Source organism: Nicotiana tabacum, chromosome 16 (assembly GCF_000715075.1).
Source record: "Nicotiana tabacum cultivar K326 chromosome 16, ASM71507v2, whole genome shotgun sequence".
NCBI classification, from domain to species: Eukaryota; Viridiplantae; Streptophyta; class Magnoliopsida; order Solanales; family Solanaceae; genus Nicotiana; species Nicotiana tabacum.
The window spans coordinates 88,755,124-88,767,486 of NC_134095.1; the positions used below are offsets into that span (position 1 = coordinate 88,755,124).

The 12,363-nt window shown below is 38.8% G+C and overlaps 1 protein-coding gene across 1 annotated transcript; it reads right to left on the reverse strand.

Annotated features, from left to right (window-relative positions):
* Positions 1-1,362: 1,362 nt before the first annotated feature.
* On the reverse strand, positions 1,363-9,926 carry LOC107779373 (gamma-glutamylcyclotransferase 2-3). Its single transcript, XM_075233046.1, has 8 exons — positions 9,695-9,926; positions 9,083-9,159; positions 8,388-8,441; positions 6,524-6,580; positions 6,378-6,418; positions 6,216-6,287; positions 1,730-1,809; positions 1,363-1,588 (listed from the first exon to the last, which is right to left on the reverse strand). Exons 1-8 carry the CDS (start codon positions 9,801-9,803, stop codon positions 1,512-1,514), a joined length of 567 nt encoding a protein of 188 aa, XP_075089147.1. The 5' UTR covers positions 9,804-9,926; the 3' UTR covers positions 1,363-1,511.
* Positions 9,927-12,363: the final 2,437 nt, after the last annotated feature.

The following is a 12,363-nucleotide window of genomic DNA, read 5'->3' on the forward strand; positions in this document are numbered from 1 at the left end:
TGCTGTTAGGAGGTACAAGATATAGTCTGACATCCTTTTGTATCTTTAAGATGCTTGTAGTTGATTTACGTCTCATAATAATTTTTTAGTGTTCACTGTTGGTAAGGTTTTTATGACTAATCGTTGTATTTTTTCAATGTTGATCAACCTTACTATCTTGTTTTTATTTTGCTCTTATATGACTTTTTGGTGCTGTTCCTTCTTGTTTATATTTTCATTAATGTGGTGCTTATGCTTTCCTGAGCCGAGGGTCTGTTGGAAATAATCTTTCTATCCTCACAAGGTAGGGGTAAGGTTTGCGTACACACTACCCTCCCCGGACCCCACGGTGTGGGATAATATTGGGTATGTTATTGTAATAATTTTTTTAGTGTTCTATCTTTTTATATCTCATAATAACTCTTATAATGCTGTATTTTATTTACTTCGTAAGCAGATTCTTTCTTTTCCGTAATTTCAACAATTGTTTCTTTATTTAATTTTTTTTCGTAATGTATTTTTATTATTTGTATTATTATGCTTTAAGCTTTTGTACAATAATAAAAGTTAAAAGATTCGTCCCCTAAGGTGGAAGGGAGGAGACTGGTACGTAATAATCAGGATGCTCCTTGGTGGAGTTTCATTTTATACTTGGCCATTCAAAGGAGGTTATTAACCAAGGATAGACTAGCAAAGTGGACAAGAGGGGTTGCTTTGATGGTAAGCAACCCTCACTTCCAATCAAGAGGTTGTGAGTTCGAGTCACCCCAAGAGCAAGGTGGGAAGTTCTTGGTGGGAAGGATGCCGAGTTTCTATTTGGAAACCTCGTTGTTGATAGACTAGCTGGGGGTTGCAACTGATATGAGGTATCCTTTGTGTTCTTCTGATGAGTCCACTGATCGTTTGCCATTTAATTGTCCTATTTCTACTTCTATTTGGACAAAGCTAGCGCCCTGGATGGGGGTTTGGCAGGCAAGCAATGGAGTGGCAGAGTGAATTGAAGATGGCTACAAACTATTTTCTAGTGCAGTTATCTATGGGATGACTCTAGTCTATCATGTTTGACAAGAAAGAACTTGAGAATCTTCAGTAACATATTTGAAGTGCCAGAATTGTTCATAAGATCAAGAGATGATCGAATTAATAGCTTGTGTGCGCACTTGTCTGATGTCATAGGGTGTTTTTAAAGCTCCATTTTCAGACAAAAGAATCTTACATCTGCTAGATGTCTACAGTGGACCTCGCTCGGGAGCACAAGCTATTAATTCGAACATCTCTCGATCTTATGAGCAAGTCTGACACTTCAAGTATGTTACTGAAGGTTGTCAAAGCCAATACTATATTATTTTTCCAGAATGCACGAAATCTGAAGGAACTTAGACATAGAAAAGCAATTATTTTCCCTCCCAGTTGCAAAGAAGAATAATGTGTGTCTGTCATATGTCTAGACATAGTAATACAGATTTCTCAACATCTTGGAGAACTAAATTAAGGCATTTGTTTTTCAGACAATGCTCAAGGTATCTGCAAGATCATGAGATGGTTACTTCTTCTGAAAGAATGCGCCTGGCTTCCTTTGCAATGTCACTGACATGTTTATCTTCACATCCTGGTTCAAAGGAAAATGACAATATTGGAGGAGGAATGTAAGCGGGCGGAACAAAACAGTTGTATAAATTAAATAGGCATAAGCAGATCTAAAGCAAGAAATAAAGTAGGAAAGACAGCTTTCAAGGGTTTAAGAAGTTACCCAAGAGGCTAAGGGCTTTTTCAAGTTGAAAGAGGTAATCTCTATTGGGTCCTGAGGGGCCTTTTGCACGAACGATTTGACTGCACGATTCAAGTAGACATTAAGAAGATGCGAAATGATAATACCTATTCCAAAATCCAAACTATTTAGCTGCTTTTAGATGACATTAAAATTACAAAGCATAAGATACACTATCATTGTATTTGACTGGTTATAGCAAGTTCATCGCTTAATAAATGAAAGATTTAAGTTTCCTTTCACAACCTTGAATAATCAAATACTAACTCCTTCCCCAAGCCATGACTAAGATGCAGTTTGAAGAGGGACATTGATGGTTCATTCTCTAGGATTCCATGGCTTCCAAGACCCTCTGTGCTACAGGCTTGAGTTGCCATGGAGAAGATGTTCCATGTACAGAGAGATGCTTTCCCCGGCTGAATGATACTATGAAGAGCTAAATTTGGGTACTTATCCTTTTCACTATGTTGTACTGGGAATGAATTGACAAGAACTTTACTCTAGGTTATGTATAGTGTCACAGGGGTGATTTGTGACACTCAAACTCAGCCCGAGGTTCACCTCCGTGCGGCAGTCAAGCCCAGCCTTGACTTCAGCCTTTCCAACACTTAGTTTTATTTTTAGGGACGTTTGAACTTAGAATGAAAAATAGGCAGCAAAATCTGTAAATAAAGGCACACGATATACAGGAATTTCTTCCCAACTTGTATTAATGAGTGAATACAAGAATACAATAGCCAACCCTATGGCCAAGACAAAGAATTCCCTAATTCCCTGCCCCAAAATGGTTTTCCCACCCTTAGGAAAATAACTTAGACGAATTTTGGCTACACAATGCCTTAGACTAAGTTTTCTGCCCCGTTTTGGACAGCCTAGGCAAGTATTTAAAGGCTACAATCAGTTGACAAGCCCCCAACTGATGGGCAACAAGTTAAGACAAAGTACAAAAACGTAGGCACACTTTTAGGCCATGATCAGCATGTCTTAGAAGAGGTTGCAACTGCCAACTGCTTCCCATGTGCTTGGCACATGTTTTCCAACTGCTGCTTGTGCACAGCTTGGTCTGATTTTCGCCCAGCAGCTTTGTGCCAAGGCTGGCATTGCGCCCAACCTTGTCTTTGACACTGCTTCGCGCCAATGTCATTGCCACAGCTCGCCATCCACTGACTTAGCCGCACACGTTCCTTGTCAAAGCTGCCCGCCCATGTCAAGTCGCCCCCGACTTGATCAAATCTGTCCGTATCATTTGCCTTTGCTTGTCCCGCCTTGCCTTGCCTTGCCTTGCCTTGCCATGTCTTTGCCCCTGCTTGACATGGCTTTGCTTTGCCATTGTTTTGCCAACCCGCACATCTAAGTAAAATGCGCCTTGCTTCCGTTCAAGGTGCGTTTGTCGAACCCCGCATTGTCCGTCATGCCGAGCAGCCCTTCATGATGTTGCCCCATTTTTCAGGTTGTGTGCCAAGGCCATCATGAAAATCCTTGTCACAACCCACACCTGCCGAGGACCTTTGTTACCACCAGAAGAATTCGTCGTCCTCGACGAAGCAGCTTCCGCATTTTTCAGCACCACCATAGGTCCCAAATATGCTGTTGCTTGCACATGTTCTTCCTCGTTTTGCTCATCTTCACTCTTTTCTTCATCAAACAACGCTGAAAGCCGTTCAATTCTTGGACAATCCCTCGCCATGTGTGGCCCTTTGCAAATAAAACAGCCATCAAACTTGCTGTTTTGTCCCTTGTTTGTCGAATGTCCAGCACATTGCTTTCCCTTCTCATTGCCATTGCCCTCAATAGCATTACCCTTGTCATTTCCGTTTTCCTCCACTCTTTTCCTTTGTCCTTGTTCCCGTTTTTGGACTTTAAAGTAGTAGAGAAATCAGAACCATCTTGTCCCAACCGGAAATCACCCAACGCATCCGCAGTAGCAATGGCACTAGGAAGATCTTTCACATTTTGCCTTCGGAGTTCCATTTGCGCCCACGACTGCAACCCGTAAAGGAAATTATGCAGCTTGTCTTCCTCAGACATGTTGCTAATATCCAGCATCAAAGAACTAAAATCCTTGACGTAATCCCTGACCGTTCCAGTTTGTTTCAACTTCTTCAAACGATCTCTAGCAATTCAGCTTGCATTGCTAGGAAAGAATTGATCCTTCAACTCTTTCTTCAGCCCTTCCCAAGAGTCAATCTTCGGCCTACCAGCACTTACATCATCTGCCACGCGCGTACGCCACCATAGCTTTGCATCATCCACCAAGTACATAGTCGTAATGAGGACTTTGTCTCCATCTTGCACTTTGGCAGCATGGAAGTACTGTTCCATATCCCACAGGAAGTTTTCAAGTTTCTTGGCACTCCTTGTGCCATTGAACTCTTTAGGCTCCAGAATTCTGACCTTGGTACGATCTGCCCCACGCTGTGCTTCATCATTGCCAACAGCACGACGCAGCAACCCATTTTCCGTTTTCAGATCTGTGCACTCCTGGCTCAGTCTGTTCATCTCGGCCTCAAGATAGGCGAGACGAGTTAAGATAGTCAGAAATTGATCCCCATCAACATTTCCGACAAGTGCCTCTAATGCAGCAACCTTTTCCCTCAGTCTGCGTTGCCACCAGCCATTCTTCACAAAATTCAACCACTGAACGTTGTGTCTTCGCCCCGATCCAGCCACGCTCTGATACCAGTTGTCACAGGGGTGATTTGTGACACTCGAACTCAGCCCGAGGTTCACCTCCGTGCGGCAGTCAAGCCCAGCCTTGACTTCAGCCTTTCCAACACTTAGTTTTATTTTTAGGGACGTTTGAACTTAGAATGAAAAATAGGCAGCAAAATCTGTAAATAAAGGCACACGATATACAGGAATTTCTTCCCAACTTGTATTAATGAGTGAATACAAGAACACAATAGCCAACCCTATGGCCAAGACAAAGAATTCCCTAATTCCCTGCCCCAAAATGGTTTTCCCACCCTTAGGAAAATAACTTAGACGAATTTTGGCTACACAATGCCTTAGACTAAGTTTTCTGCCCCGTTTTGGACAGCCTAGGCAAGTATTTAAAGGCTACAATCAGTTGACAAGCCCCCAACTGATGGGCAACAAGTTAAGACAAAGTACAAAAACGTAGGCACACTTTTAGGCCATGATCAGCATGTCTTAGAAGAGATTGCAACTGCCAACTGCTTCCCATGTGCTTGGCACATGTTTTCCAACTGCTGCTTGTGCACAGCTTGGTCTGATTTTCGCCCAGCAGCTTTGTGCCAAGGCTGGCATTGCGCCCAACCTTGTCTTTGACACTGCTCCGCGCCAATGTCATTGACACAGCTCGCCATCCACTGACTTAGCCGCACACGTTCATTGTCAAAGCTGTCCGCCCATGTCAAGTCGTCCCCGACTTGATCAAATCTGTCCGTATCATTTGCCTTTGCTTGTCCCGCCTTGCCTTGCCTTGCCATGTCTTTGCCCCTGCTTGACATGGCTTTGCTTTGCCATTGTTTTGCCAACCCGCACATCTAAGTAAAATGCGCCTTGCTTCCGTTCAAGGTGCGTTTGTCGAACCCCGCATTGTCCGTCATGCCGAACAACCCTTCATGATGTTGCCCCATTTTTCAGGTTGTGTGCCAAGGCCATCATGAAAATCCTTGTCACAACCCACACCTGCCGAGGACCTTTGTTAGGGGGTTAACATATAGGCTATAGCCATAAGAAGACTACAACCCATATACTTAACCTATGTGTGATTAACACCTCCTGCACTTCCTGGCTGGACATTTGGAGCGGGGAGGGGTGGGGTGGGGCGGGGTGGGGTATATAACATGGGTGCAACATTGGGTAGCCCAACATCAAGGATGAGCCTGACTCTGATATCATATTATAAATTTGTAATACTGCACGGTTTTAAAACGTGTAGTCAGGTACTCAGGTCCTAAGGCTACTTCCTTATGTACCTCTTGTGTTTTGCAGATGTGGTATTTACTTAGCATGTTACACACATCCGCATTTTACGAACTCAACGTCCTCGCTAAGGCTGTCTAACCAAAAAGCTAGCTCATGCAATAATAATTTTCCGAAACCATATAAGAAGATCACAACACATACACTTAGCCGATGTGGACTCTAACAATATAAATGAATCTCACTTTTGTTCACATAGGATATCAATGTCAAGATTTTTTTCTCTGGACAATATCAAGATCACCGCTCATAATAGTGTATTTCTTTTTTCTAACAGAAATTCTGACATGTGATTGCCTATGTCAAATTTAGTGCCAAATAACAAAAAAATAATACTCCCTGTCCCAATTATGTGACGGTGTCTGACTGGGATGGAGCTTAAGAAAAAAGGACATTTAAAATTAAATTGTTCGATATAGAAAGGTGTCATTCTTTTTAGGACAGAGTAAAGGGAAAAATGTGTTCACATAAAATGGGATAGAGGGAGTAATAAAAAGCATTGAACTATGATACACACCTAGCTATTTCTTCAACTGATGCAGGTCCCAGGTAGTTCTCGTTTACCTTCTTGTCTGGAGACCCTATGTATCTGAATAGACAAAACAGTCAAGTTATGCATATGAACCTTCAAAACCAAACTGAGCAGAAATCATGCTGCGTGTCACTTTTTGTAACTTACACTAATACACCAGAAACAGCTGGTTCTGATGCTGCAGGCTCCTGGAATATAAGTTGATATGCTATTGAATAAATAATCACAGAGCAAAGAATTATAAATAAACCAAGCACTTTTATTTGGTTAAATATTACTTCATTATGACTTACAGTGAAAAGATCTACATAAGCCTTCTTGTCATATTGCTTTTCCCTGACTTCAAGGTACTAGATGGAAAACAGATGAAAAGAATATTCAGTAACAAAAATAGGGTCATTCAATGTTGTGATTTAGGCCACATGAATACCAATATAATAGAATTGTAAGCAGGCAAACAAGAAAATCTCATCATACAAGTGAAAGTTTGAAGCTTAAGTAAAATTTGGAAAACTGGAACCACTAACTCGTCAAACTCTTAAAGAATATCATAATAAGGGAGCTAAATATTTTGGATTCAAATTGGGCATGCAGTTTTCCAGTTCATCCTGGTGAACATGAGCATTTAGTTGATGACAATTTGTGCATTTTACAACAACAATAACAACATACCCAGTGTAATCCCACAAGTGGAGTTTGGGGATGGTACGCATACCTTAGAATTTGTGCATTTTGTACAACAAAATTGTAGAATTACCTCAATTTGAATCTTAAATGTCCTATTCAGAAATTTAAGTACCCAGATAACGAATTCCAGAAGTTCTACATTCCCTTTTAGGAATTCTCTCAAGAAAATATTATCTGTAAGAGCCACTGGTAAGTGAAATCAAGTCTAGCTCAACTTCTCTTTCATGGTATAAGGGGTGATAAATTACAACCAACTACTTTGATATGATTTTCTAAGGCAACATAAGAGATTCTGTTTCCTGACATTTAGTGAAAAAGAACCAGGGATTATGCCTTTTACAGATTATGCATGCCCCACTGCCTGGCAACTGAACACCGTCCTCGTTCAAATTAGAGATACATGCATAGTAAGACAACTTCGAGCTTAATGATTTATTTCCAGATTTGGAGTGTATTAGCACTTTTTTAATGGATAAATACAGATTAGAGATACAGCATGTAACACTACTGTTGTTCATTTTGGACCTCGTGTGAGACTCCAATGAGCATAGATGATTAATTGCCCCTTGCAGAAAAACATGTAACTGTCTATAATTCACTTAATGTATACAACTTGTGTCCAGGGGGTTTCCCCTTTTTGATGCTATAAGTAATAACATTACTCAATTTAATGAAAATTAGAAACTCTGTGTGCATATAATAGCTCAAAAACTTATATGTTTTAACTGAATGTACTGTTTCTTTTAGATCAGACTGATCCCAAAATATTTAAAGTTAGACCACATTTCACCTCCTTAAATCCAGAACTTCCTCTATCAAGTGCACTGTTGTCAAAAGCAAAAAGCTCTAAAAAGCGGTCCAGGTCGATTGGGGCTTTAAGCGCAACTGAAGTGCGAGCTTTAGTTAAAAAAGGCGCAACTAAGGAAAAATATAAAAATACATATGTAATTCAAGAAAAAAGAAACAGACCCATTCCTAATGTCTTTATCAACAACTAATACACTTATTTGCCGATAATATTTGTCGTATAGTACTGCTCGATTTAGGATAGAACTCATGGGCAATGAGGCGCACAACTTAGTGCCTTGCCTACACTGAAGCTCAGCTTAAGCGAGGTGAAGCACCCTCCCTAAGCTTTTTGAGCTTCAGGGCTTAAGCGCGCCTTAAATGAGCCTTTGACAACACTGAATTCAAGTGTAACAAACAACTCGGCTCTTCAGTGCATAAAGTCAATAGGTTTTAAGACAGCAAGATAACACTTCATTATATTCAAATAGTAAAAACTGAATGTGATTCAAATGCATATCTGACAAAAGCATGAATTTTTGAATTCTCACGTTCATGTAAACACAAATTTCGGTGTTCAGAGTCTCGTATTCACTTAAAAAGCTGAAACGACATATACTTTATAATCTTTCACTTGGAGAAAGGATAAAATAAAAGAACCTTTTGCATAAAAAAGAGACATACCGTCAGTGCAACTTCTTGATCTTCCTTCTTCGTTATCTTATAGGCAATACCCCACTGATCAGAAGCATAGAGAGTCATCAGTCACACGTAAGCAGATAAATTTCATCACATAAAACAGCACACAAGCTCTTTGTTCCTTTTTCTCTTTGAGAATGTATGTTGTTGCTGGAAACAATATGCTGAAGATTTTGCATTGCTCTGGTTAAGAATAGACGTCACTACTAAGTTGATCAGTTTCATAGCTCTAAGAAAGAAAGGACAAACGTATACACACTGTTGTGACTGAATACACAAGAGGAAAGGCAAGGGAAAAGAGCCACCAAGAGGAATAGCTTTCTTATCTTCTTTCAAATATATACACTTCATACTCTACTTTTTTTCCTTTGCATCAATCAGACATTTGAGGAATACAGGACAGACAGTCATCGCATCAGACATTTTTTTCCCTTTGCATCAATCCGGCATTGTTTTGACTAATAATGTTGATTTAAAATGAAGACATCAGCTGTAGAATCAACTTGTGCATTTGGACTAATTGTAACAAAAGAATGTATGGACTCAGAAGAAGTGAATATAGAAGGAACCAATGTTACATCATCACCTCAGAATCCAAACATAACAACCTATAAAACTGAAAGTGTTTTTCATTTTTCAGGACACAAACATCAAATGGCTTAATGTAGAAAAGCACTTACACAAACTTCTCCTTCAGCTGGCTCCAGTGTCGCTGTTCTACCTGGAAATTCTGGTGTCCCTCTGTGATCAGTACTGCCTACATTACATAGCATGTATTCATAAAAACTGTTTCCTTACCAGCGTCAACTTGACCAACTGTCATAGTTAAATCTAAAATAAATTAATACTTCATCCGTCTCAATTTATCTGATACTATATGACTGGACATGTAGTTTAACAAAGAATTTTTTTTTAAACGTGTGTCTAAAATAAGTCATACTCATTTATGTCTACAAATAATAACATTAAGTGTAAAATCAGAAGTTTAAATATACTAAAAGGGAAAGAGTGTCACATTAAAGAAACTCTGAAAAAGAAGCACGTGACAACTCAGAGGCGGGGCTAGTATTTAAAGCTTATGGGTTCGGATTGTAGCCCTTTTAAGTTAATGGATTCTAAATTAACAATATGTGTATCATTCAATAGATTTCTTGAACAAAGTTACCGGGCCCGCAACTGCAAGGCTAGCTCCGGAACATTTTGCAGGGAGGGGAGTAGCATTCCAACCATCAAATGTACATATTAAAAGAAAATTAAAATAGAAACAGTTTAGGAAAAGGCAGAAGGTTCACCTTGATAAAAGACACGGCGATAGCCTTTGATGAAACCAACAAGGCGATCATCATAGTTAAAGCCAGGCTTCCAAATTAGAGATCCATATCCAAATACCCACATCACCATTTTCACTCTCTCTCAGACTCTCGCTGTGTTTTGAGAGTGAGAGAGAGGAGATGAAAAGTGAACAGCAACGGAGCCAAGAATGCAGTGGTTTATGAATAACTTTTAATACAGAAAGTTTTAATAGCATCCAATGGCGAGATGCCAAGACAGAATGGCGAGTTTTCTTAATATATTTTCCTCTAAAATTTTGTAATTCGAGCGGTTTTCAGCCTTATTTGTTTCACTTAAATGGGGTTGTTACCTATTGTACCGTATTGTTAGTTTAAATAGGATGTTTGTTTTGGTTGTTACTTAGATTTTATTATATCGTATTGTTAAATTCGTCGTTACGTAACGGCGAAATGTGTCACTTTATGTAACGACCAATTTGGTGTGGTTGCGTCGTTATCTTTTTCTCTCATCTCACCCTTCATTATTATTAAATAATTTTATTTTATCATTTACCCTATCTTTTATATGATAAATTTACCCCGTATCATAATTTTTCTTTATAATGTTGCAAGTTTATTCTTCATATTGCTGGTGTATGATATCATGAAACAACAGCAAACGATACAATCTATCCAAACATTGTATTCATCAAACAATATAGTACAAGATAAAACAATACGATATGAAGAATGAGATTATGAACCGATGTGTAACAACCATCCAAACAATACAATACATTATAAAACAATACAATATATACAATACATTATGAAACGATGTGTAACAACCATCCAAACAAGCTGTTATGGGATTTTTGCCCATATATGATATATTAATAACTTATTTACATGATTTGACTATATCAAAGAGAATTTCATCGATTAATACATACCTTAAATATATTGTGATTAGCTAATAATTTGGTAAATCAGTTTTAAAAAGATTCTACAAATTAATCCACCGTTAAACATCTTGTTTTTCATGCCGAAATTGACTAATATGTAGCTTCAAAATTTGACAAATTGACGACAACTTAGTAATTGGAAAGTAAATCGCATTTGAAAATAACATACACAATTAGCTAGCTACAAATCACACATATTTATGATACAATTTTGAAAGGCGGTCGCAAAACAACATAGACTTAACTTTACTTTTTATCATCAATGGTGACAATAAAAATCATGCTTCATCTCCAAAACTTTAAACTTAAACGCCAAAATATTCAGAAACAACAATCAATTTAATGCGAGCATCAAAAAGAAAACTCGGTATAGTTTTGAAATATTCCAACACAAATAAATTCAAAAGCAACAAGTAAAATCGAGAAGAAAAAAAAAACGAATTGATGAAATAATATACAACTTTTATACGATATTCATAAAATTTTATACATCTTCCTTGGTGGGGTCGTTTCTAGATACAATTTGTATGCCTTCATACAACATCATATAATTTTTATATAATTTTGTGCAACATCGGGCAATATTCATACAACTATCACAGCTTTCATACAGTTTTGATATACTTCAAACGTGTAGTTAATTAGGTATGATTTGTCTGCCATGCTTCATACAACATCATACACCATCCATATAATTTGCATACATCTTACATACAATTATGTAAGCTATATGTATTTTGTATATCTGTGTACGGATGAAATCGGGGGAAATGTCTATCCCGATTCCCCGATGGAAGAGAGCGGAGGGAGAACACGAATCTGTGAGATAGTAATCGGGGTTAGAGACTCTTCGTACCTAGACCTCGGAAGAGAGAACGATATATCTGTCATCGGGTATGGTAAAGCGACACGCCCGGGGCCAAGTATAAGTTCTAAGGCCTCGGGAGACATGGTGAACGGTTGTGCATGACGGATAGAGGGCCGTGATACTCGCCCTCAACCATATATCATGGCACGAATCTCGCTCGATGCCGATTATGGATCAATAGTTACCTGGAAAAGAAGATTTTTACTTTTTTTAGACTTTTACTAGGGCTGAAACTCTCCTACTATATAACTGAAAATTCTTCCTTAATCTGACACATTTGTGACACGCAATTCAAGGCAATAAAAGTTTATTTTTGTTCTCTAAGCTACTGTTGACAGTTTTACTCACTTGTTTTGTCCTTTATTCACGACTAGGCTTAAATCGAAGGCACAATCGAGGACAAGCTCGTTATTCAATCTAAGATCAGCCCTGATCTAAACATTGCGAGTGGTTTGATCATTCGTTTCATCTTTAATACATTTATCTATTATTCTTGATTATTCGTATTGAATTAAACCACGTATCCATTAAACCGCGTACAAATTCAATTGTTAACCAATTTTGGGGTAAACAGTTTGGCGCCCACCATAGGACTATCGATAAAAGTGGTGATATGGCACGAATCTACATAATACGCCCTATTTTACGCTTGTTCTTTGAAATCTTAGTTTCAAGTCAGCCTAAAAATGTCAAACTCTTAGACTGCTCACTTGAACGTTGACGCTGAGTCTGGCTATCACGACGAAAATAATAATTTGGTGCCCAGCAATGATGTGCTTCCTGCTGATCCCAAATGTGTCCCAACTATCGACCCAGTCGATGCTAACTCGGAGCTGGCCATCAACATCAATTTGCCA

Bases quoted from the DNA above. Each gene is read 5' to 3' on its own strand.
- LOC107779373 (XM_075233046.1), bottom strand. From the start codon at position 9,803: ATGGTGATGTGGGTATTTGGATATGGATCTCTAATTTGGAAGCCTGGC. The intron at 6,288-6,377 runs GTAAGTTACAAA...TTGTCTATTCAG, and splicing joins GCTGTTTCTGGTGTATTAGT to ATACATAGGGTCTCCAGACA. The intron at 1,589-1,729 runs GTAACTTCTTAA...CCTTTGAACCAG, and splicing joins AAAAGCCCTTAGCCTCTTGG to GATGTGAAGATAAACATGTC.